We start from the raw sequence: 25,198 nt of genomic DNA, 5'->3' as shown, positions 1-25,198 counted from the left end.
GTGCAGTAGAAGAGACACACTGGATAGGATATGCATAGCCACAGGGCTCGACAGAGTCGTTGTTAGTCACAAATCCAAGTTGTGGGTTACCATCATGATATCATATGCAAAGCCCAAGGCCTAACCAAGGATGTAACCGAACCCAAGCTAGAGGCGTGACATCCACCTTGCTCATCAGCTTGTCGGGTACTTTTGTTTGTTTTTTGTATAAAAATATTTTAAAATATATATTAAATTTATTTATTTTGATAAAATAATATTAAAAATAAATTTTAAAAAATAAAAAATATTATTATAATACATTACCAAGCTAATAATATTTGGTAAAAACAATTACTATCACAGCATTACGTTATCATTGTCAACATCTGCGACTGGTTGCATCAAAACTGGAGTGTAACTTTCCTCACTATTTCCCAAACTAGAAGTCCAAGGAGTCACGGAAGCATACTTGAGCTGGTGCTCAATTAGGTTACTTCAGTGTTCAAGTAGAAAACGAAGGGGCTATATATCTTGTACCAAGTGCTCAATCGACAGCATAATATAATGATTTGTCCTGCGGAATTCCTCTGGGTCATGTAAGAGTATAAATTAATTTCAAGTATTGTTGGTGAGGTGGAATCTTTACAGAAGTTCATATCCAGTTTTTTGAGCTAGGGTGAGAAAAAACCAGAAAATCCGATTAATTTTTTTAAAAAAAATAACTAAAAATATTAACCAAGAAAAAAAATTAAATTAACCAATTACAAAACCTAAAAATTAAATATTTAAAAAACTTAAAAATCTCAAAATTAAATTTTGAGATCTTTTGCCTTTTTTATTATGTTATAATTTTCAATTTCAGTTTTGATTGTATGTTAAATAGAATTCAATCATGTCCTGGTTTATATAAACCGAAATAGATTCATAGATTTTGTTTTTCCTGTTAGTTTTCTTTCTTCAAAGTTGTGTATATTTTTCTAATATTATAAAAATCATGAGGTTTTAAAAAGGAGTAAATAATTGTAATTTTACGTTATTCATCCTCATCTTTTTATTGGAAAAATGATTGATTGATGCGTTTTAAAATTGATAATAAATCTATACACTTTGGTTTGACAGATGAATTTCTTCTAGATTTGTAAAAATAAGTTTTTTTTTTGTTTTATTGTTTTTAAGGAATGAACCAATTCAAATTAAAATTAGTTAGTTTAAACCGGTTTAAAATTAAAAAAAAAAAAAATTTGATTATTTTTAAAAATGAAAACTCAACTCAAATTAACAGAAATTCGTCACCACTTTTAACAGCAAAACCAAGGAAAAAACAAAAAAAGGGAGAGAGGAAGTATTCTTTTTGAGCTGCTCACCCTAGATACCATAGCCATGAAAGTCTACAAGATTTGGCATCAAAAACAAAGACAATCATTCGTCGGTGGGGTTGGAGTCGAATAGCAGTAACAACGGGTGATGATCTTGACATCAAAAGGATAATAAGCTCCTCCACCTTTCATTCAGGCACCCTCGCTTGCATGCACAGTTTTTCAGTCGGCCGGCAAGGCGGGTTGATCGGCTCCGACCCCTGAGACGAGAACAAAAGAAACTCGATTTAAATTTGATCTGGTCATTCCGATAAATTAACTTACGGACCAGTTAACTGGTCAATATTTTTTTTTAAAAAAATAAAAATAAAATGACGTTTCCAATTAACCTCAATCAATCCAGGTAACTCAAGCCTTGGATTATCCGTTTCGAGAACTTTTCTTGCATGTCGGTTTGCAACTTGCACGATCCTTTTTGCTCGTAATTCCTCGAGTATTATTCCATGATCATTTTATTCTTTTCTTTCCTTTGTCAATTCAATAAAATCCCATCGATCAAAACATGTCATTGGATCACTGTACACGCTATTTGGATTAAAATTATTTTAATATAAAAAAATATGTAGATATCCTTAGGAAAAAAAAATGTTGGGATATTGATTTGATATTATTTTATTGGCATGTTAAAAGATAATCTAAATTAACTTGTAAAATCTGTTACAATCTTGATTATGAAACTGGAATAACCTGATAAAAAATAAATTATAAAATTTAATTTTCAATCAATTTAGTATTAAAAGGAACGGAAAGCTGTGATCCAGCAACGGAAGGGTTTCATGGGTGTTATGTATATAGACAAGCCAAGTTTAGGTCCGTAGATCGATACAAATACAACTTTTAATTGTTACCAATAAACTAAAAGAGAGGAGATTTTATTGTATTATTGTTTATTAGAATAATTTTTTGTTTTTATTTTTTTCATATTAAATTTTTTTTTATCGAGTTATTATATTCTTAAGACATGAATCACGAGTTTAGTAGGTTTATTAGAATAGTTAACTCGGGTTAATTTGGCTCATTTTTAGAGTCATTTTTTTTAATTAGAATTTTTATAAATTTTATCATTCAACATTAAGTCTGATATGGGCGATTAAAAATTGAGCTTCATAATTTGTTTTGATTTACTTTTTATGGGATTATCTCAATCTCATGATCAAAGTCGCGGATTTGATAGTTATGTTAACCTATGTTAAATCATTTATTTTTTTAATTTTCTTTCTAAGAGTTTATTCCGGTCTAATAACCCTGGTCGTGAGTTTTGCGGATTGACTCGGGTTGTTTTTTATATTTTTTTAGTTGATTTATTTTTTTAATCGATTTACTTTCCATTGAGTTATATCGGTTTATGACTCAGGTTACGAGTTTGACTAATTAACTCGAGTTGTTTTTTCAAGTTGTTTTTTGATTGATTTTTTTTTAATTTTATCCTTAAACATCGATTTGATAGAGAATTTGACATCTTATAATTAATTTTGATTTTTTTTTTTTAGGGTTATCAGTCCTTTAACCTGAGTTGTGAATTTGACATATTAACCCGAATTGACCAAAATTAATCCAATATGTTGTTATCTTAATATTGCAAAAAATATTATCTTTAATATTTTTAATTAAACTATGCTTTTAAGAGATGAATGGATTGTTTTTAGACTTATAAATTCAACCGAGTTATATCGGGTTAACCCCTCACACAATTTAAGATTTTTACCACTTGAAAAAAAAACATTAGCAACATTAGAATATTTTTTTATGTTAAAGAAAGATTTGACTTGACCTTCAACACAACATGGATCAATGATCTAGTATTTTATAAATTGTAAATATGATGCATTCAATCTTTTTTAGATTGAAGTGAATTAATTGAATATATCATGGATTATTTTTTTATGAATATTATAAATATCTATAGAAGAATCTAAAATATAAATAATAGATTTCATAACACCCTCAATATTAGATTTAAATTTTATACATTGCATCATTATTGAATATAAAGACAAGTTTTTTTTTTGTTGTTGTGTTAAAGAAATCTAATAGGAAACACACTAATAAAAACTCTAGAGTCGAGACATTTTCAATTCATAAATTATCAAATATAAAAATAAAAAAAAAATATAACATATATGAGCTAGGTAGAGTTGACTAGTTTAATTTTAAAAATTTCAACCCGTCACCTGATCCATGAATATTTATTTTTTATGTTTTTTAATCTATTATTATTTATAATATTTATATTATTCAACTTTAATAGGCTAAAAAAAGTTAGATAACACGAATATTATAGATAAGCTGGTTTTTCCTTAAAGCATTCATGTACAAAATCAATGTGATGGGATAATTTATAATATTGCTCAGAGAGGTATAAGAATATTTTTACATGCATCGTGATATTTTCCACATTTTCATGTAACAATTCTTTTTGTTCTGACCCATCCAATAATTTAAGGCTTCAAGTCTTCAACCATGTAACATACAATAATTTAAGAATCGAATAAAATCAAATTAAGTGCTTTTCATAGTTCTCCTCTATGCATATCTTCTACCATTTCGATACATGCAGAACCTCGCCAGCATTATTCAAGGTCCTTTCCATCGAAATTGTTCTTGTCGGAAACCTGCAATGTGTGTTAGGGTTTCAAACTTGATTAATTAATTAATTACATTATATATCAAGACGTGCAAATTAATGGGTCTCGTGACCTTTGCATGATGCATGCACTGTGAAGCATCTTGAAAGTTTACTCTCCACAAATTCCTAAATCAAGCGATGCATTTTGTTGATCTGGTTCTTTTGTCTTTTAACTTAATCGCCTTTTGAGGAGTGCCCAATACCCTACATTTTTTTTTAATATATATATAGGCCACCTACCATGTACCTAGTAAAATCTAGCGTGGCCCGTGACTTGGTTTAAAGATGGGTCATGGCCTAGGTTGGTCAACTTTTATCGTTTTATGTTTTTTAAAAGTAAAATTAAATTTAATTGAATCAATTCCTACGTGGTTAAATATAAATCTTATGTAAATCAAGTTTTAAATTAACAAATTATTGAGTTAACCCACTAAAACATGCCAGTTTTGTCATAGTGCCTAAATCATCCCAGGTTAGATTTTAATAACATTTATATATATATATATATATTAAAATATCTAATATATAGATTTTTACCTTTTTTTAATATAAATCTTACTTCCAATCATATATATTTAATCAATATATTTCACATCCCTCCCACCATTTCAAAAACTTTCGTCGTCTAAGATATTTAATAAATTTAATTTGTCAACGATCCACACTAGCTTCTCGAGTTGCAATAAAAATCAATAAATTAAGGAAAATTTGACCTTGTAAAAACTGTCTTTGTAACATTAACTATGAATTTTAAAATGTATTAGAGATTACATTTTAAAGTATTTTTTTTAAGAAAATATATTAAAATGACATTTTTTATTTTTTTTAATTTATTTTTTACATCATTATACCCAAACAATAAAAAACATTAAATATTTTGAAGCAATTAAAAAAAAAAAATAACAAAACAGCAGTTCAACTGTAAAGACAATCAAACCCAATCATATTTTATTTATGACATTAAAGCGTATTTGATATTATCATGTATCACATGAATTAACGGAGTCTATGGACAGATAGTGGGAATCCACCTTCAAGCAATCAAGTCAAGCAACTGTTATCTGTCTAAGAAGTTTTGCCCCTCCAAAAGTTCTTGTAGACGACAAAACTGTCAGCAACTTGGGAATCTCATCTCATGTTGAACCGAATTTCAAACATGATGCCTTCTGCTGCCCATTTGAACAATGACGTACTTCTTTCGTTATGAGCACTAGTTCCCATTCAATTCTAAAGAGGCAAATGACCAATGAAGAAATTTTGGTGACTTGTCCCCCTTTCAAGTCTCATAGGAGAAAGAACTGTTCTTGGCTTCATCATGGGGTTCTTTCCTGGTAATTTCTTTAACACGGGCTTTTCTGGAATTTTGTTCCTTACTTGAACATAGAATCTGGTTCTTGTTTCTACTTGCTAGCTGTCTTCTTATAGCTTAGGTCCATTGTTGTAGCAAATGAAGCAAATTTGCTTTTGAAATTGTTATGGCTGAGTTCATGCTTTTGTCTGGATTCTGAAGTTTTATTTTTTCTCCGCAGAGAACTGTGTAACTCAGTGCTTGACGAGTTGTTTAAAAGTTTAGTTTTTGCAGATATCTTTTTATTGCATACATGCATGAAGAGACCGTTGCTTACTTCTTCTGTCAATTAACTGCTGTTTTTGAAATTGCTGTTGCTGATAATTCTGATTAAGGTCTGGTTTTTTACACGTTATTCAGAGCCTTTCATAATCAATATTGTGCTGGCAGATTTGTTTTGGAGGAGAAGATAATTGTGCTATTGAATTGAAATGGATTCTACTAGGTTTGGTTGTTGGGTATTTCTCATCTGTTTACTGCTTTCAACAACCGGATATAGTAGGAATCTGACCTCAAGGCCTGCTGTTGTGAATATTGGAGCTCTTTTTACATTCGAATCTTCGATTGGAAGAGTTGCCAAGATTGCTATTCAGGAAGCTGTCAAAGATGTAAATGCGAATTCTAGCATTCTGCGGGGCACCAAACTCAATGTTGATATGAGAAACTCTAATTGCAGTGGGTTTCTAGGAATGGTTGAAGGTAATTTACTGCTACATCTTCATTTCCCTTTTGCTTTCAATGTTAGTTGCTGACTACACTTTGTATGTTTAACTACTTATCATGGAGGATATTGGATTTTTAATCATGTACTCTAATCATAATGCTTGTGGCAGCTTTGCGTTTTATGGAGACCGATATTGTTGCCATTATCGGCCCACAATCTTCTGTCGTTGCTCGTATCATTTCCCATGTTGCGAATCAGCTTCAAGTTCCCCTATTGTCATTTTCAGCAACAGACCCCAGTCTCAACTCTCTGCAGTTTCCCTTTTTTGTTCAGACCACCCAGAGCGATTTGCACCAAATGGCAGCAATATCAGACGTTGTTGATTATTATGGTTGGAAGCAGGTAACTGCCATTTACATTGATGATGATTATGGACGAAATGGCATGTCAGCTCTGGGTGATAAACTTGCAGAGAGACGTTGTAGAATATCTTACAAGGTGGGGGTTCCCCCGGATTCTGGAGTTAATAGGACTGACATCTTAGATATGCTTATTAAGGTTGCATCAATGGAATCTCGAGTTATAGTTCTCCATGTAAATCCTGATGTGGGTTTCGAGGTCTTTTCTGTGGCAAACCGTCTTCAAATGATGGGTAATGGGTGGGTATGGATTGCTACAGATTGGCTCTCGTCTGTTTTGGATTCTGCTTCTCCTCTCCAATCAGAGACCATGGACTCAATTCAAGGAGTTCTCTTTTTTCGTCAACATACACCAGATTCAGATCGAAAGAGAGCGTTTTACTCTAGGTGGCGCAAATTGACTGGTGGTTCTTCGGGGCTGAATTCTTATGGCCTTTATGCTTATGATTCTGTCTGGCTAATTGCACATGCTATTGATGCATTTTTTAACCAGGGTGGTATTATCTCATTTTCTAATGATTCCAGGTTACGTTCAGTGAAAGATAGTGGTCTCCACCTTGAGGCAATGGGCATCTTTGATGACGGAAAACTTCTGCTGAATAACATATTGCAGAGTGATCTTGTTGGTTTGACAGGCCGTATTAAGTTTGACACAGACAGATCTCTTATTCTTCCTGCATATGATGTTAATAACGTGTTCGGAACTGGGTTCAAACGGATTGGTTACTGGTCCAATTACTCTGGTTTGACTGTCGTACCTCCTGAGATACTTTATACAAAGCCACCAAATCGTTCAAGTGCAAACCAGGAACTGTACAAAGTCATTTGGCCTGGAGATACATTGTCCACGCCACGTGGATGGGCTTTTGCTAACAATGGGAAGCAACTGAGAATTGGTGTGCCACTTCGGGTCAGCTTCCGGGAGTTTGTATCACAAGCACAAGGGACAGATACATTCAAGGGTTTCTGCATAGATGTTTTTACATCTGCAATAACTTTGTTACCATATCCTGTTCAATATCAGTTTATCCCCTTTGGAGATGGTAAAAACAATCCGAGCTACTCAGAGCTGGTGTATAAAATTACGACGGGTGTGAGTGCATAGTAAAGTTGTTTGCAACTTCAAGTTGAGTCTATATATTCCAGTGTCTGATTCGCTCATATTCTTGTTGCAGTTCTTTGATGCTGTTGTTGGTGACGTTGCCATTGTCACCAACAGGACAAAAATCCTAGATTTTACACAGCCATATGTCGCATCTGGATTGGTTGTTGTGGCCCCTTTTAGGAAGTCAAACTCAGGAGCCTGGACTTTCCTGGGGCCATTTAGTGCCCGTTTGTGGATTGTCACCGGTTGTTTCTTCTTTGTTGTTGGCGTAGTTGTGTGGATTCTTGAGCATAGGATAAATGATGAGTTCAGGGGCCCGCCTAAAAGGCAAATCATAACCGTTATATGGTGAGCTTTCAAGTGACATGGAAATTCTTCAAAATTCAAGAAAAGAGAAATATTTTCTCATACATGTCTGCACTGTTCCTCGAGTTTTAATGTTATCATTCTTGCATCTGTGTCTGTTGTTTCTCAGTTACCGCTATAAATGTTTCCCTTCTGTTTTTTGATTGTGGGAAGCAATTTGCTTTCTGTACCATGCTGCTCGGCTAAAATTATGTACTTGTATTCTTGCAATTCAAGCATCATTTTGTAAAGCTGACTGTATCATATGAAGGTCAGACATCAGAAAATATATCACCAAATAACATCTTGAAAGTACTCGAAACAATCAGTGCTGATACATTTTTTCTTAACCCATGCAGGTTCAGTCTCTCGACTCTATTTTCCACTCATAGTAAGTGAAAATCAGATTCTTGCCAAGGTTTTATGCTTATCTTGGACCATAAGCATCATCATTTATTTGACCGAGTTGATTTCCTAAAACCTTTGCAGGAGAAAACACTATGAGCACCCTTGCGCGATTTGTGCTACTTATATGGCTCTTTGTGGTTTTAATAATCAACTCAAACTACACTGCAAGCTTGACGTCAATTCTCACAGTGCATCAACTATCTTCTCATATTAAAGGAATTGAAAACTTGAAGGAAAGTGGTGAGCCAGTAGGGTACCAGGTGGGTTCTTTTGCTGAATATTACTTGAGTGAGGAAGTTGGAATATCAAAATCTAGGCTTGTTGCCCTGGGATCACCAGAAGAATATGCTAAAGCACTCCAACTCGGTCCTGGAAAAGGGGGTGTTGCTGCCATTGTTGATGAACGTCCCTATGTGGAACTTTTCCTTGCAAGGCAGTGCAAGTTCAGGATTGTGGGTCGAGAATTTACAAAAAGTGGCTGGGGTTTCGTGAGTACCTGCTTTCTGATCCATCTTTTGTTTTCTCACGCTAAAAGCAGAGCATTACTTACTGCATTAGATCTAAAAAGGATAAGATTTCCATAAAACATCTGTCAAAACAGTGCATTAACATTTTAAAAGGCTTATTTCACATGATTATTAGCATCAAAACTATGTTTTATGCAAGCTAAATGTACTCATTCCGAATCCCTGGATATACATGCAGTGCACTTTACCATTATACATAAACATCTTTTCAAGGTAATGGTTAGTTTCCATTGCTGATTCTTTCCTCCGCTCATCTGTGTTTTCTGTAAACCAGGCATTTCCAAGAGACTCTCCCTTAGCTGTGGACATGTCGACTGCAATTCTAGCACTATCAGAGAATGGTGATCTCCAACGGATCCATGACAAGTGGCTGATGCAAAGCACATGCAGTTCGGATACTTCTGAGCTTGAAGCAGATAAACTTTACCTGAGGAGCTTTTGGGGCCTCTTTCTCCTTTGTGGTCTAGCTTGTTTCATTTCACTCGTCATACACGTCTTGCAGATTATACGACTGTTTTATGCTGCCCCTGCAGAATCTGCTTCTCCTGGTCAATGTCCCTCACGTCCTGGGTGTATCCGTAGACTATTGACATTAATGGATCAGAAGGAAGAGCCCACAAAGAATGCGAGTAAAAGAAGGAAGTTGGAAAGATCATTATCCGGGAAAGATCAGGACGGTGAGTCACTGAGGAATCCCAAGAGGAAAGAAACAGAAAGGACGATTGGAGCGACATCAACATAAGCAAGGAAGCTTATGAATGAACATTTTTATCCTTTTATAGTACCTTACCTTATACCTTGAAAGCTGCTGCTGCTTCTTCTTCTTCTTCTTTTTTAAAAATGCTTTAAGATGACATTGTGAATATTGGAGATAGTATAAAAGTAAGTTTATTATCTACATTGTTTAGGATTTCATCTCTTCAACAAGTTTAGTAACGAGTATATTGGTACCTTTGTTCCTATGGAGAGAAGAACCTGTGAATCAGCTTCTCGGAAGATTCCCATTTCTCTTGTAAATAGAGGTGTCCGCTGATAACTTGATTGATTTGAGAAAGTTTCAGATCAAATAGGAAAAGTAGGCCAACTCAAATCCCCTTGATTTAGAGTTGCAAACAAAAGAAAAACAACACCATTAGTCCTGAGTTTGAGGTGGACTTTGAAACAATTTGTTCAATACTCATCTATAGCTCTACAGATTTTTGTTCCACGAGCATTAATGCATAATTCTGAATTTGTTTGACCTTAATCCAGAATGTTATCAATCTTTCCATCTGTTTCAGTTCAACATCAATGCATGGATCGGTTTCACTGAAATTTGCTAATATTACATAGATGGCACCAACCACTACATTGCTGATATCTATCCCAAAATCCTGTATCAAATCATAAAGAAAGGAAACGTTAGAATTTCAATGTTAACAGATCAATAATTATATGTTGGCTGAGTTCTCTCTACACTTAATTTAACTTTGTCTCCTAATTTCGTTGAAACTAACTTGACTGTTACGAATCTAATCCGCAGACTGCTCTTCAGGCTCTTAACATTCAGCAAAATGAGTTTTGCTAGAAGGAAGAAACAAAACAGGGGAGGGGGGGGAGACAGGCCCTTGGGGCCTATAATTGATCACTGTAATCTTGACCTAGGCAAAGAATAAAAAATGGTCCTGTTCATATGCTTCCAAGCACAACACAAATACCGAAATTCTTGCAGCATTTTGTAATTGACAACCGACCTGCCTCACTAAGCAACCCACAAATTCAAGAGTTCACGTGAAATCTCTTGCCAGAACAACTGTTATTACATAATATGACACATAACATATCAGCATTCAAATATCAGACAAAGGAGAATAGTTTAAAACCAGGGCTCGACCCCAAATTTTTCTTTTCAAGAAAATCAAAATGATATTATTATGATAGAAAAATTCAAAACAAAAAAGTGAAAAGAATTTTGATTGGGTTATAAATCAAAGTTTTTGACTGAATAAACTAAATTTTTTCTTTGCATTTTTTTTTTAATTTTTGAATTGACCTGTAGTATAGTCTAGGTTTTAAAACAATGTAGAAGAGATGGTTACGTCCGTATTATGTTGTGTGTGTTGTGTAAACTTTAACAATCTTCATGAATGAAAAAAAACATATTCTGTATGTAACATTCCCAAAATTTATATCATAGAATATGTTCATAGTAGAAATATAATTTTTTTTTTTGTAGTAACATGGATCCTTCTTATTTAATAAGGTTTTATACATCAAAAATATAAATTCATTGAAGACAAGACCACTATATAATAATAATATCGTTCGACCAATTTGCACAATCAAATTGGATAATAGTTAATTTTATTGTTCAATTAGTCGATGTGGTTTATTTGAAGAATCTAAACAATTAAGTGATTTACCTATCTAAATTTGGCAGCAGTCAATTTTACTATTCAATACTTTCAAGCGGTCAACCAGTTTATATAGATTAATTTAAAACTTCTTAGATCACTAACCCACCACTTAAGACTTCCACAAATCAAGTATTCCACCATCTAGGATTTTGACGTACTTAATATTTTCTAACGATTGCACTTTAATATTTTTAATTATGGTTGTTTATTAACACCTTGCAATAGATGTTTTCCTTGATATTTGTAAATCTATATTGTTGTTACCCCTCATAAAAAATCAAGAAAAGAAAAAAGAATATAAAAATAAAGTCCAAAATACAAAAGGATATACTTGAAGAAAGCCTAAAAATTGTTCCAAGTTGGTAGTAAAAAATCAAAATAACAAGTGAAAAAGTTAGAGGACCAACATGTATAAGATTGACAAAATTAACAACTTAATTCTGATTAACAAATGCCCCATTTGGTGAAAATATTTTTATTTAGGTAAAGAAATACAAATTTGGATAATTAAGGACTCAATGAGAATTTTAGAAGGCTTAATTAGTTTTATTGAAGACTTAATTGTAAGAAAAATTGATATTTAAAGTCAATTTAAGTTTTAATTGGAAGAAATTAAAGTCTGGAGGTCGATTTGCAATTTTAAAGAGTTAAGTTTTTTCAAATTAGATGCTTAATTGCATAAATATTGAAGTTTGATGGGCAATTAGAGAGTTGATTAAAGAAATCCAAAAACAAAAACCAAATTGAAAAAGGTGTGTGATTGCACAAGTTAAAATTGATCAAATCAAGGGGTTAAATTGAAAAAAATTAAAATTTTGATAGTCAATTAAAGGTCTAAATGCACAAACTGGAAACCAAGGACTAAGATTAAGATGGTGCTGAACTTGGGCGCTGATGATTGAGTTTGCAGGGGTAAAATTGCATGGAATTAAGAGTTTGAAAGGATAATTATAAGTGCAATTAAAAGTAATTAGAAAAATAAGGACTAAAATGAAATTTGTTAGATCTCAAATTAAAAATTTTAATTTCTAAGGTTTAACCTAGACGATACATCGTTCAACCACTGTTTAACTTCTTCTTCAATAATTTTGGCTGATCGAATATACCTTTTCAAGCAGATAAAAATAACTTTTCTAACCATCTGTAGAGCTGTAACCACCATCATTCAACTGAAAAACACCCTTTGTATAGAGATTAGTTACTCCTATCAAATGTTTACATCTTATTTTCTTCAATAAACTTAATATCTTGTTCTTGGCCATCATTATATTTTGAGATTCTAAGCTGATCAGGTTCACATTTTCAAACAAATAAATGTTAAGCTACAAACCCAAGTTAAATAAGATTAGATCCAAATGAAAAAGGTGATCACCTCTTTTATCAAGATCAGGTGGTTTTCAATAATAATAACAACATAAGAGTTGCCTATCAAGAGTTTCCAAATCCTTCTCTCTTCCTCACCAAGCAAAAAACTCTTTCCCTTTTAAATTCTTGTTGAAAATGCATCTAGATTCTCACCTCCCTTACTCTTATGTCTAATTCTTTAGTTTTTCTCAAAGAATTTCTTTCAATTTTCTTCTCTCTTTCCAATCCTAACCAATTGTTTTCATGAGAACTTAAATTTTAGTTTTTTCTCTTATTTATTTACAATCAACCGGCCAATCATTTGGAAGTTTTTTAAAAAAATCAGTCAATTTATTTTATTTGGTCTTCAATATCCTTTTAATTTAGTATTTTTGTCAACCTTTTCTATTTGATTTTCTTAGCCGGGGTTTACAAAATCATTTTAAAAAACTCGTCTAATTTCATATAAATAAATAAAATGAAAAGATATTTCAAAACAATTAAAAAAGCTTGTATTTATATCATTGAGTGAATATAACATGATATTTTACAATTATTTAACACAATGAATTGTAAATTATAAGCGTATTTATATTATAATAGGTTACAGATTAAAAACAAAATTTATAAAAAATATGTTTAATTGTGGTTTAAAAAATATATTATCTTAGTTTTTATAAAATTAAAATTTGAATGGCAAAAATTATTTAATTAATTAAATAATGTTTTTATTGAAAAAAAGGAGAGCTGACACGATAGAAAACGGTTTCGATGGAAGCACACGTTCAAACAAGAGAAGAGGGCCCTACAAGGGCCCAATTTTCGAAAGCAGGAAACCAGAAAAGATTCTTTCCCGAAGAAAGAGAGAGAGCTTTTCCAGTTTTTTTGACCACAAAGGCCGAAGCAGGAAGAAAAGCCTTAGATCATGGAGACATGAGACCCTGCCGCCATGTGCTCGCTGCTCCTCCCTCTGTTCTCATCAGAGAAAAAGACACTTTTTATCAGACAAACCACCAAAATATTCAAACAAATCCATCGATTAATCCACCAGCTGCAACCAACGAATTAATTCTATAAAGTCTTTGCAGTAACCGAGGCAAGGTGTCTCTCACATCGCTTTTACATGAATTAATAATCACAGAAAGAGCTGCCAAAAACCTCTTGAAGGCTCCTGCCATTTCTCCCTGATTAGTCATTGCTGTGAATATTTGCAGGTACCATAACCTGCTCGAACCATTCACAGAAAAAACAGAGAATTGATGAACAACTGATCTATAACAAATACTCTTTTTTTAATTTTGTTTGGAAAACTCTTTTTTAATATTAAAGTTTCAAACAAAGTTATTAAAGTAAGGTTAGTTAACTCTTGTTAATCTAATCTAAAAATTATTTTAAAGCCCGATTCACATGTAAAATAAGTTAATAACCTTGATCAGGTGAATTAATCATGATTAAACAAGATCAATCCAAAATAGTGTCAATTTAAAAAAACAATCTTGTTTTGAAAAAAATATTATTTTCTAAAAATAGTTAAAACCAGGTTTTGACATATTTGACTAAGTTGCAATCTCGATTTAACAGGTTAATTACGGGTTTAACCTGCCGGGCCGGCACGATTAATAACACTGGTTTTAACAAGAACTAAAACACATTTTAAAGCAGGAAAATGAGAAGGGAAAATTCTTGAATTCTTACTTGGATCGCTGAAAGTAACAAGTCCAGTGCCCTTGAAGTCACAATTCCAGTAGTTTCTCCCGTGGATTTGATAATAAACATTCATGGCATAGGACGCATGTGCATGAAGCTTATCTGGTGCAAAACAATCACCACTTTCATAAATCTCTCTGCAATCCACACCACCTGGTCCGCAGCAAAAATCGAGCACAGCTTGAAGCACCTTCTCATCTGCATGAGGTTTAGCCACACACCAAACTGAAGGACCTCTTACTCCACTTGACATCTTCTCACCAAACCCTAATGTCCCTCCATTGCTACTACAAAACTGGCAGCTCAAATCCACTTCATACACCTTAGATCCATCCCCGTTAAACATCCCAAAATTCCTCTCACTAACACCACCCTCTTTTTTATTCTCATTAAACAAAGCAAACACAAATATCTCTATGCTCTTTTTAGGACTCATTGGTGTCCCTTTATTAGACTGTGCACGTTCAATCAACCTAGTATTGTAAGTCTTTGCGTTTTCTGGTGTGGCAGCGTCATCACCTGATTCACCCTTTGATGGCCACCCGGATTCGGATATGGTCATCTCAACTGTCCGATTACCAAACCCTAATGCAATAATAGCTGACCTAACAGCGTCAACTTGGGCATCTAACATGTTGCTGTACACATATCCTTTAGGGTCACGAACCCCGCTTGCATTCCCTAGCAAGGCATACTCTAGGTCAACCATACCAGGATTGTCCCTGTAAGCAAAATAAGGGTAAGCATTGACCATAAAAGGGGCACCCGTGTCAGCCAAAAACCCTACAATTGAGGTCATGACAGGCATGAGTGTAGTGGCAAAAGTTGAAGCTGAAGGAGGGAATGAGGAAGCAAGAACTGCCATGCTATGTGGAGTTGTGACCTTGATTTTTCGGTCAAGTCCGCGTTGTACTAAAACAGCATGCAAGTTTTGCATGGCCTGGATAAGTGCATTTGGCTTCAAGTGATCAGGATCTGTTGTTAAATACTCATTACCAACAGCAATGGCAACAATGGAAGTGGCAGGAATAAAGGGAATCACGCGATTGGTGAGCCATTCATCGGCAGCTGATGTGTCAGTGCTGATGTTTGCCACGTGGTAGTTTTCGACTGCTACGATGAGGTCAATTCCGGTGTTGGAAAATGCCCCGAGGATTTCAGGGTTTGTGTCATAGATCTTCACCTTGTCAATGAGTGTGGATTGAAGAAGCTGGGCTACCTTTTTTGGTGATGGCAAGTTGTTTCCAAGAGTGCCGTAGTTCACACCAACAGCAGAAACGTTTGGAAATGGGCTGAGAATTGCAAGGAAGAGAAGGACAAGGACAGAGGCAGGAGCCATTTTGGTTCAACTAGGGCTGCTGAGCTGCTACTAGTGAGAGAATTTTGCTCGTATAGAGGATTTATGAACCGATATCTCTGAAGGAAAATGACAATGGCGTTTGCTAGAATTACTTGGTCTTACCTAAGCACTATATGGATAAACTATTCCTGGTGCCACAATTTGGGGAAATCCTGGACTGGGAAACAGTGTGATGCAAAAATTTCAAACTCCAGATCAAAAGGTGATGATGAGTGGGCCACTGGTGTTGGGTAGAGAGCGGTGGGGATAAAGTTTGTGGGGTTAAATTGGGATCCAACTGTAATTTTGTTCTGAAGGGATCTTGGATTATTTGGCTGACATATATGATGGGCCAGCATCACACAAGTACTGGTTGGGATAGCGTTTAGTTCTCCCATGTATAATATAATCAACTAAAGTATAAAATAATTTAGGGTTTTCAGCCTGTAAAGTTTAGAGCCTTTCAACAAGCACTCTCGTGAACGGTTCAGTTTCTGTACCCAAATCTGGCTTCTTGTAAGGTTTTCTTTTATCCTGGGGATGGGGTTGGTGAATCAAAGTTAAGGTTAGAGAAATAGAAGCTAATTTATGAGAATTATGAAAGAATAACCTCTTCCTAGAGCTTGAATGCCTCTTGGATGACAGAAGATAGGATAACCCCTTCTGTCATCCAAAATTTGAGAATTATGTGCAGGAGTCAAATTTGAGACCTGTAGTTGCATGATACTCCCTGTTGAAAAATGCGGTAGCTTGCCAGAGTACGGATAGAAAAGATAGCATCAGGAGTTTGAAAAACTGTCCACAACAATGTGAAAGAAACCGGTGCAATCTCAGCTTGGACCCTACAGCAGTGAGAGTTTTCAAAATTTTGAGAGAGGCAAATAATTGCACTTGCATGCATGATGACCATTCATTAAAAGCTATTGATATCCAGACAAACCTATCTGGAATCCTCAAACCCAAACACAAAAACCATCATGGATCAGGCTGCTCAGAGTATAGGCAATATTCAACTCAAAAAATCCTCCAAGTATGGTGAAATGTACCATTTCCTTTAACTGGAGCCAGCTGTGCCTCTTCGGTGGTTAAAGAAACGTAACTAAAAGATGTTAGCATTGGGTGGGTTACAACTGACGTCTACAAGTAGTGATATGAAACAGTTTCTATGTACAAAACCTATAACTATTCTGTCCAGAGGAACCATGATAGGTATGGAGAATGACAGTGGTTTGCTAGATTATATTGCTGTCTGTGTACAAATAAATTCCTCCTCTTTGCAATACCTTTAGATCACTTTGTAAACTTCAATCAAGAGTTTTGGAAATCGACGTGAAGAACAACTCTCAAATCCTTCTGGATGTGACCCTAATAATTCTTTAATCTCTTGAGGGAGTTCCCTACAGTGATGTGACTTGTTGCGTATGACCCGCAATAGGTCACGAGCACTATCAAGCGTATAATGCCTGTAGCAGCCAATGTTGTCAATGAATGCAGCTTCCATCTTTTCATCCCATTTTCCATTCAGTGCCGGTGTTGCGGTACTTTCTAATGCATTTAAGAGTTCTGATTCATTCTCCCTGTCTTCCAGTTCCACTCGATCACTAACATCCTGGACAAATGAGAGCCTTCTCTCAGAAGTCCAAAACAGGGGATGGTTCAAAACCTCCTGTGCTTTTGGCCTACAGCATATACAGGGAACACGTTATCACATGAAAAATAATACTAACAGGATGTGTTAGAATATAGGACTCTTTTCAAATTACAAATAAACAAATAATTGAAGGAGCATAAAAAAATCTTTTCAGATTGGAAGTGTAAGACTGTCTTACCTCTTCTCTGGGTCAGGATCCAAGAGACGAGAAAAGATCCAGAGCTTCTGGTATATTCTCTACTAAGAACAGGTCCTTCCGGTCATTGACAATATTTACATCACGTTCAATATTATCACCAAAAGGGTGCTTACCTCCTGTGGTACAGAAAAATAGAACACAGCCTAAACTGAACACATCTAATGCACGTGTTTGGCATCCAAGGAGTAGTTGTTCAGGTGCTTGCCAGCCTGAGCTCCCATAACCTGTTAGCCAGCATCATTAGAAATCACAAGCAAAGAGAGGGGTGGATGAAAGCAGCAACGAGTCTCATGAAGTGCGATCATTACTCGCATAATTGGATTGACAAAAAAAATTGACATGCTTACCAGTTGGATGTTGGGTCAAGGAAGACATGTCCCAACGAAGGCAAGTGTGATCATTATTCGCATAATTGGATTGACAACAAAAAAATGACATGCTTACCAGTTGGATGTTGGGTCAAGGAAGACATGTCCCAACGAAGGCACTTGCTAATGCCCATATCTGAAAGCTTTGCACAGAAAGATTTCTCACTGATAATCAAAACATTCTGAGGCTTTAAGTCCCCAGGTATAATTCCAAGTTCATGCAAATGGGCAAGCCCAGAAATCACATCTACTTTATTGTTTTAGCTGTTTCAAAAGCAGGGACCATCTTAATGACATGAACTCTGATCTGACTGAATTTAGAATGTCCAAAATAAAACATTATCGCAGTGCCGATTAAGCATTGTCTATAAGCCCTTAAAAGAAGTATTCAGAAAAAAATAAAGAAGCACATGCACCATCCAAGGCAAAACCTTAATTCTTTAATTACTGTTCTAGAATGTACAGACCTATGTATGGATTGCTAGAAAACAAGAAGGGAAATATTAACTGACCTCATTAATTTTAACAATTGTGCCGAAGGATAGCCATTGGCATTCCACAATTCAACATTCCTGTTATGTTCTGGCATTGAATGTAGTCGAACCATACACTCAGGCAAGTGGTTGGAAGCTATATCCTTGGATGGTATTTGAGTTTGGAAAGATTTAGAGTTAACATAAATTAAGTCATTTAAGCTGCAAGTGCAGCGTTCCAATACAATATAAACAAAGTCTTGATCATACTCCACCCCATACCATCTAACAATATTTGGATGTTGATCCGAGGCAATAAGGTTCTGAATCTCCTTCAAAGCCACATCATGATGGGTTTGCACCAGGAGCTTCACAGCCACATGAAGCCCATCATAAATTCCCTCAAGCACAACCGTACCATTACTCCCCTTAGCAATGTCTCTGTTGGAAACTAACAACTTGCCAATTCTACGACCATCAACATGATCAGTAAAATTCAATAACAAATTCCTTTCATTTCCTTCAACAGGCAAAATTCCATTCGTTTAACCGACATTATACTGAAGAGACACATATTTCTGCATTTTCTCATTATTGGAATTATTCTTGTTGTTTCCTGACCTCTGATTTTTCTTCTTTTTTGGCATCCCAGATTGGATTTGAAGTTCCTCAATAGGTTTATTCAACTTGCCCTGTTTTCTGGATGCTAAATATTTGTAAAAGATGAACCCCACAATCGACACAACAGCTGTTTTGCTATCATTTCAGCAGATGGGCTTATAGCATTCACTGTACCACTGTTTCCAATGAAAGGACCCAATATCCCAGGGATTTTGGCCTCAGAAGAGGGTGACGCAGGCATAGGTATGCCTCCACTATTGGGAAGAGCCGGCTATCTAGGAACATGTCCGAAAGGAGGTTTGTTATCTAGAACTGGAAGAAAGGTGGCTCCACCTCCTATATGAGTAATTGCTAGTATATCAAATTCAAACATGCTGTGGTTACGAATTCAGAGGGCAACTCTCTTCATTTGACAGGGCAATTGCCACTCGATCACATCCGTGTCCTCATTTGCATTCAGAGACACCCCACCAAAAGAACTCTGAATACCCTGACACCGAAATTCAGCCTCAGAATCCGCAGATGACACATTCCATAAAATCTCAGTGGAGTTTGGAGCATGGTGTTGCAGCACATAATCTGTCCTCGTGATATAAACCAGATGCTTAAAAGTTCCCAAATCAATACCACCAGATTCAACCAATTCTCCAGCATCTTTCGACAACATAACAGTAATACCTTCAAACGCTTGAATCCCCAACTTCGAAGCAGCATTATCAAACTTATATGTGCGAATCACTCTCCCCATCTTGGCATTGACAAGAAAAGCAGTAGTCTTTTTCAATCCCAACGTAATTTCTCCATCCTCCGATATATGTGGCGTCATTCTAATATACTCATCTGCACTCAGTGACGGCTTCCGCTGCACAAAAATCAGCTACAACAAACTAAGTAACAAAACTATTCGTTCTCCAATAAAACAACAGACCATCCAACAAACATACAAATAATTTTTTTTAAAGAAAACCCATGTCATTATCAATAAAAAAAATTAAAAAACATTGTTGACTACAGCCACATATTGTTGACTACTGCATCAAAATGAATTGAGAATGAGATTTACTTCCGGTGTTGGCGGCAATAGAGGGCTGAAAAGCTTGGTGACCAGATTGCTCGGATCAGAGAGGCGAAATTGAGAGAATAGTTGTGATAGATTATAATTAACAGTAAAAGGAGTATCAAAGAGCGCTTCATCGCTGCATTTGGAAATTTCGAATTCGATTTTAAGCTCGTGAATTGGGGATTTTTTTAAAACGTTTTTCTGATTTAGGGATTTTTTAAGAAATTATGGGGAGAGAGAAGCAGTTATACGCTGCGGCGAGAGTTTAATTATTTAATTTATATATGGTTGGGTACAAGAGTAATTAAGGATGATAATTCAATCACAATTTCATTAATGGATGGGTTTTATTTTTGTAATTAACTTATTTAATAAATAATAGATAAAATATAAATATTATTCAACCCAATCTAAAATCAAATCTAAACCCTCCTTCATACTATACATACATATTATATATGTATATATATAATATTTATAACATTATTATTTAATATATGTATGTATACCTAAAATATTCTTTTTATTAAATAAAATGAATATTCAAGATTTAACTGATAGAACATAAATATTTTAATTTCTTATTTTATGAATAACTAATAAGATATAAATATAATAAAAACTTGTAATTATCAAGTGCTACGCTGTAATGATGGGTGTGATTGATGAGGCTAAGTGACGTGGCAAAAGTTCATTTGCCAAAGGTTTTAACTTATTTCTAGTCCTGAAACTTGAAAGGAACATAAATAATTTTTTTTATTTCTACATATATTTTTATTTATTTTGACATGAAGCTGCATAATAGAAATATCAATTTTTTAATAAAGAAAATCATGTTATTTATCAAGTAACAAAATGCACACACAAAAGAGTAATCAATCCAATCTGTAAAACCGTCACAGCAAAAAAGCAGGCATTATTGACTGTACTCTCGTCCAAAATCTTCTAAGCTTCATAGACTTTGCATTCCTTATCAGCTGGGTTTGTCTTGCAGAAGTCCTCCAATGGGTCTCCGCTTCCCGCCGCAGCCACACCTGGCCACTTGCTGGCTACAAGATGAGCTAAATCAACTACCCTTTGGCTGAAAACATAAATCATATCATCATAGTTAGGATACTCTCATCTGTTTATAAAAGAGCCACACACACACACACACACACACACACACATACATATATATATATATATATATATAAAAGCTTCGAGTTAGTTAAGAATTCTGACCTGTATCCCCATTCATTGTCGTACCAAGCGACAACCTTGATCATATCATCTCCCATGACCATGGTCAATGAAGAGTCAATGGTTGAAGAAACATCAGAGCACCGGAAGTCGACAGAGACGAGAGGAACATCACACACGTCCAATACACCCTTCAATGGCCCCTCAGCTGCCTTTCTGAAGGCTTCATTGACATCTTCTGCTGTGATGCCCTTCTTCTCAACATTCACAACAAGGTCAACGACTGAGACATTAGGGGTCGGGACACGGAGTGCAATGCCATTGAGCTTGCCCTTGAGCTGAGGCAGCACGAGAGATACAGCCTTGGCCGCACCGGTGCTTGTCGGGACTATGTTCAATGCGGCGGCCCTGGCTCTTCTCAAGTCTCGGTGTGAAGCATCCAAAAGCCTCTGGATAGCACATAATATGATTCGTAGACTATATCACTGATTCTCTATATCTGCAGAGCATTGAATTCTTAATGGTTTACCTGATCTCCAGTGTAGGAGTGGGTGGTTGTCATTGTTCCCTTGACAATGCCTGCCAAAGTAATCACACAATCACACACATTTCCCTCATATTCATCTAAGCTTTTCAGAACTGATTTTAATTGGATTCATACCAAATTCCTCATCCATGACTTTCACAAAAGGAGCCAAACAGTTTGTAGTGCAAGAAGCATTGCTGCAAGCAGTAGAATTTTATCAGCTTGCAATATATCATATGCAATAAAATGAACGATCAAGAATATATAGCAGTGCTTGCTTTTCGTATGCCGGAGATTCGCTAAAATACAAACCTTATAATGTTGGAAACCTCATGGTCATAATCCTTTTCATTAACACCAACAACATAGGTTGGAATATCAGCACCTTTGGCTGGAGCAGTGATGATAACTTTCTTGGCACCAGCTTGAATATGTTTCCCAGCACCAGGACCATCTACAAAAACTCCTGTTCCCTGCTCAATTCAGCCAGATGATATGATTATCTACAAAGATTGTCGCCAAAACTGACAAGTCCATTACAGAGTTCAGAAGGGAGAGCGTTGAGAGCACAGGTTACCTCAATAACAATGTCTATCCCGAGCTCAGCCCAAGGAAGCTTAAGAGGGTCTCTGTTGGAAACAACCTTAATGGGCTTGCCATCAACACTGATGGTCTCGTTGTCCACAATTTTCACCTCCGCCTTGAAAGTTCCAAGCATGGAATCATATTTCAATAGGTGGGAAGCCTGATTGATGCACAACATTCTTACTCGATTAGTCGATTTCTCATTTAATCAGTGATAATAAGTTAATTCTCCGGAATGGATACCATTAAGATTAATTATAGTATTTTTCTTACGTTCTTGACACCTCCGCTGTCGTTGACAACAATTACATCAAGGGGCGAGTCTTTGCGACCGTGCCAGCATCGCAGGAAGTTCCTGCCAATGCGTCCAAATCCGTTGATAGCCACCTTCAATTTGGATACAGTTTCTGCTCTAACAGGAGTTGATACTGCAACCTAAATTTAGAGAGAAAATCCAGCACCCGATGAATCAAGGTTAGGGTTAGCTGGACATATATCAAGTCTACTCAAAATACAGAGTTTTATCACTAAAAAAAAGCAACCAAACTAGTCAAGCTGTAGCCTAGCTAATATCATCAACATGTCTCCTTTACAGAAGAGTTTTCAAGTTCAAATTTCCCACCCCAAGCTATCAAATATAACATGATTAAACTTTCATGCAAAACTATACAATTATGCTGAAGAATTGTCAGATGGAAAAACATAGTGCTGAAGCAAAATATAATTATGCTAACCTTGGGAGCAAGTTGGGAAGCCACCATATCAAAGAAGGATCCCTCACTAGCGTTCTTTGCATAGGTTACACATGAACTCGCTCGAAGCCCAGAAAACTCAGCCACTTCTAGCCTCTGCATATCCAAGTAAACTTCAAAATATCACACACAAGAGAGAAACATAGAGCACCTACAATAGGGTTCCTTGTGTGTATAATGCATAGAGAGAGAGAGAGAGACCTTTGAGGAGCATTGAGTTGGAAAAGAGTGGTTGGTCTTGGAGGGAAGTCTGGTATTGGCTGGGATTCTTGACGGAGCAAGAGCTGCGTGGGTGGCCATGGCTGCAACTATAAAGCTAGATAGAGCAACTTCCTGACTATAAATACAGTTCAATTCGTTTCATTAGTCACTCTCATTTTACATTTCCTTCATAATTTTCCAACTATTTTAAAGTATGGTTGCAACTAAGCTAAAAGAACGTGTGGTGGTGAGAATTGTGCATGGGGATGTATGGGATAAGATGATGTTTAAGCTTGTAATATGAGAATCTGAACCACAGATTATGCACCCTTTTGTACTTTCCCGAACGCCCTCTTCATAGCTCTAAAATCATCGGGCCCTTAAGTGCCACTAATTTGTTGAGTGAGATACGCAGTTTTTGTGCCTCGTGGCCCCCATGAAGAGGAGAAACGACCCGCGGTCAGTAGATTTCTCCTCTTTATTTTTCTGGCTAATAGGGGAAGCCATTGTACATGGTGGAGATCACTGGAAAATACAAAATATCTAAGTCAAATATTCAGGTCAGGAAGGAAGAACATGTGCATCAATGTCTCGAATAAAGAATCGCGTGTGGTAGTTTTCCGATGAAGGAATTAGTCCATGCAATGTTTTCAGGAAAAACAAAATACAAGAAAAGGAAAACTACAACAAGAAGAAACAATCCGTCGGCCACTTCCACCTCCCAAATCATTTGTGACTATATGAAGCACTCGTTAATTAGTGGCATAGAGCCCTGACCTCCTGGAAGTAAACAGAACATGTCATTTTTTGTATTGCGGGAGAACTATCAAAACAAATGGCAATGGCAGCAGGTGCAGATTACTCAAATATCTCTTTCTTATAGTTTTTAACCTTGAAAATTCAGAAACTATAGCTTAACTCGAAATAGGTTTCTAGTTGCACTGAATAAGAAATTTAGACCAGTAAAGTTTTTCGTGACCTGATTGACTAACACTAGAAAAAAAAAAAAACAACATTATTTTAATATTATATATGATTAACCCAAATTCACCTGATGATCCCGTTAATTCAAGACTTTTAATCTACTAATCATGTCTAACAACTATACTCGAACTCTCCCCGTTGCCTCATCCTTCACCAAAAAAGAAGGAGAGCGAAATTCAATATCGTTAAACCAAAGAAAAATACTGATGGAACTGTTCGGTATCCCCTGCCACAAACTTTTCTTGTAACAGATAACATTCTAAAATCGCCGACCTGCTATTTAGAAGCTTCAAAACATCGTGAATGGCATGCAGCCATGGATGATGAATTCACAACACTCATGAGGAATGGAACACGGTCCTTAATCCCTGCCACGCCTAGTCTTAATGTAGTCGGCTATATATGGATTTTCAAATCCAAACGCAAGTCTGATAGTTCTCTTGAACGAAGAAAGGCAAGACTTGTTGCCAAATGATATCACCAACAGCCAAGAATTGACTTCCATGACACGTTTAGCCCTGTGGTAAAACCTGCCACTATTCGCATCATGCTCAGCTATATTGTTTCCAACCAGTGGCCGATACGTCAGATTGATATACAAAAAGCCTTCCTTCATGACAACTTCACTTAAGACGTTTACATGCATTAGCCTCTTTGCTATGTGCATCCTCGTTTCCCCTGTCATATTTGCTTACTACAGAAGACTCTTTACGGACTGAAACAGGCTCCACAAGCCTGTACCATCACCCACAATAGCACTTACTCTCTCTCGATTTTGTGAACTCCTGCTCTGATACCATAAAACAAATGAGAAAAATGCTGGAAACTCTCGTGTCTTGTTCACAGAGAGAGAGATGATGTATATTTATATTGATCACTGTATAATTGAGGAGTCAACTACAGCTGTGTAGTCTATAAAATGTACAAGGAAAACAAATAATTAACTCCTGGAATCAAGGTGCTATTACACTTGCTGATTTGCCGTGATCTGTAATATATAACACTTGTGA

General features: G+C 35.7%; 3 protein-coding genes and 1 pseudogene across 5 annotated transcripts; 1 reads left to right on the top strand and 3 right to left on the bottom strand.

Annotated features, from left to right (window-relative positions):
• Positions 1-5,001: 5,001 nt before the first annotated feature.
• LOC118042059 (glutamate receptor 3.3) lies at positions 5,002-9,698 on the top strand. Of its 3 annotated transcripts, none has more exons than XM_035049602.2 (7): positions 5,002-5,315; positions 5,778-6,031; positions 6,166-7,508; positions 7,591-7,868; positions 8,225-8,256; positions 8,355-8,761; positions 9,075-9,698. In XM_035049602.2, exons 1-7 carry the CDS (start codon positions 5,188-5,190, stop codon positions 9,540-9,542), a joined length of 2,910 nt encoding a protein of 969 aa, XP_034905493.1. In that variant the 5' UTR covers positions 5,002-5,187; the 3' UTR covers positions 9,543-9,698. The 3 variants fall into 3 exon arrangements, with proteins under 3 accessions (XP_034905493.1, XP_034905494.1, XP_034905495.1); XM_035049603.2 differs by having other exon boundaries at positions 5,003-5,315; positions 5,723-6,031; XM_035049604.2 differs by having other exon boundaries at positions 5,003-5,315; positions 5,693-6,031.
• Positions 9,699-13,288: 3,590 nt separating this feature from the next.
• LOC118042058 (glucan endo-1,3-beta-glucosidase 12) lies at positions 13,289-15,789 on the bottom strand. Its single transcript, XM_035049601.2, has 2 exons — positions 14,236-15,789; positions 13,289-13,764 (listed from the first exon to the last, which is right to left on the bottom strand). Exons 1-2 carry the CDS (start codon positions 15,584-15,586, stop codon positions 13,733-13,735), a joined length of 1,383 nt encoding a protein of 460 aa, XP_034905492.1. The 5' UTR covers positions 15,587-15,789; the 3' UTR covers positions 13,289-13,732.
• An 805-nt stretch (positions 15,790-16,594) lies between these two features.
• Positions 16,595-20,177, bottom strand: LOC118041974 (serine/threonine-protein kinase/endoribonuclease IRE1b-like; annotated as a pseudogene).
• A 580-nt stretch (positions 20,178-20,757) lies between these two features.
• Positions 20,758-23,401, bottom strand: LOC118042057 (glyceraldehyde-3-phosphate dehydrogenase B, chloroplastic). The gene is made up of 9 exons (XM_035049600.2): positions 23,205-23,401; positions 22,986-23,099; positions 22,525-22,686; positions 22,244-22,411; positions 21,979-22,139; positions 21,802-21,863; positions 21,670-21,719; positions 21,183-21,589; positions 20,758-21,039 (listed from the first exon to the last, which is right to left on the bottom strand). The coding sequence occupies exons 1-9, from the start codon at positions 23,301-23,303 to the stop codon at positions 20,904-20,906; spliced, it is 1,359 nt and encodes a 452-aa protein (XP_034905491.1). The 5' UTR covers positions 23,304-23,401; the 3' UTR covers positions 20,758-20,903.
• Between the last annotated feature and the right edge of the window lie 1,797 nt (positions 23,402-25,198).

This window comes from Populus alba, chromosome 2, assembly GCF_005239225.2.
Source record: "Populus alba chromosome 2, ASM523922v2, whole genome shotgun sequence".
Classification (NCBI taxonomy): Eukaryota; Viridiplantae; Streptophyta; class Magnoliopsida; order Malpighiales; family Salicaceae; genus Populus; species Populus alba.
This window is presented reverse-complemented; position numbering and strand designations above follow the sequence as displayed.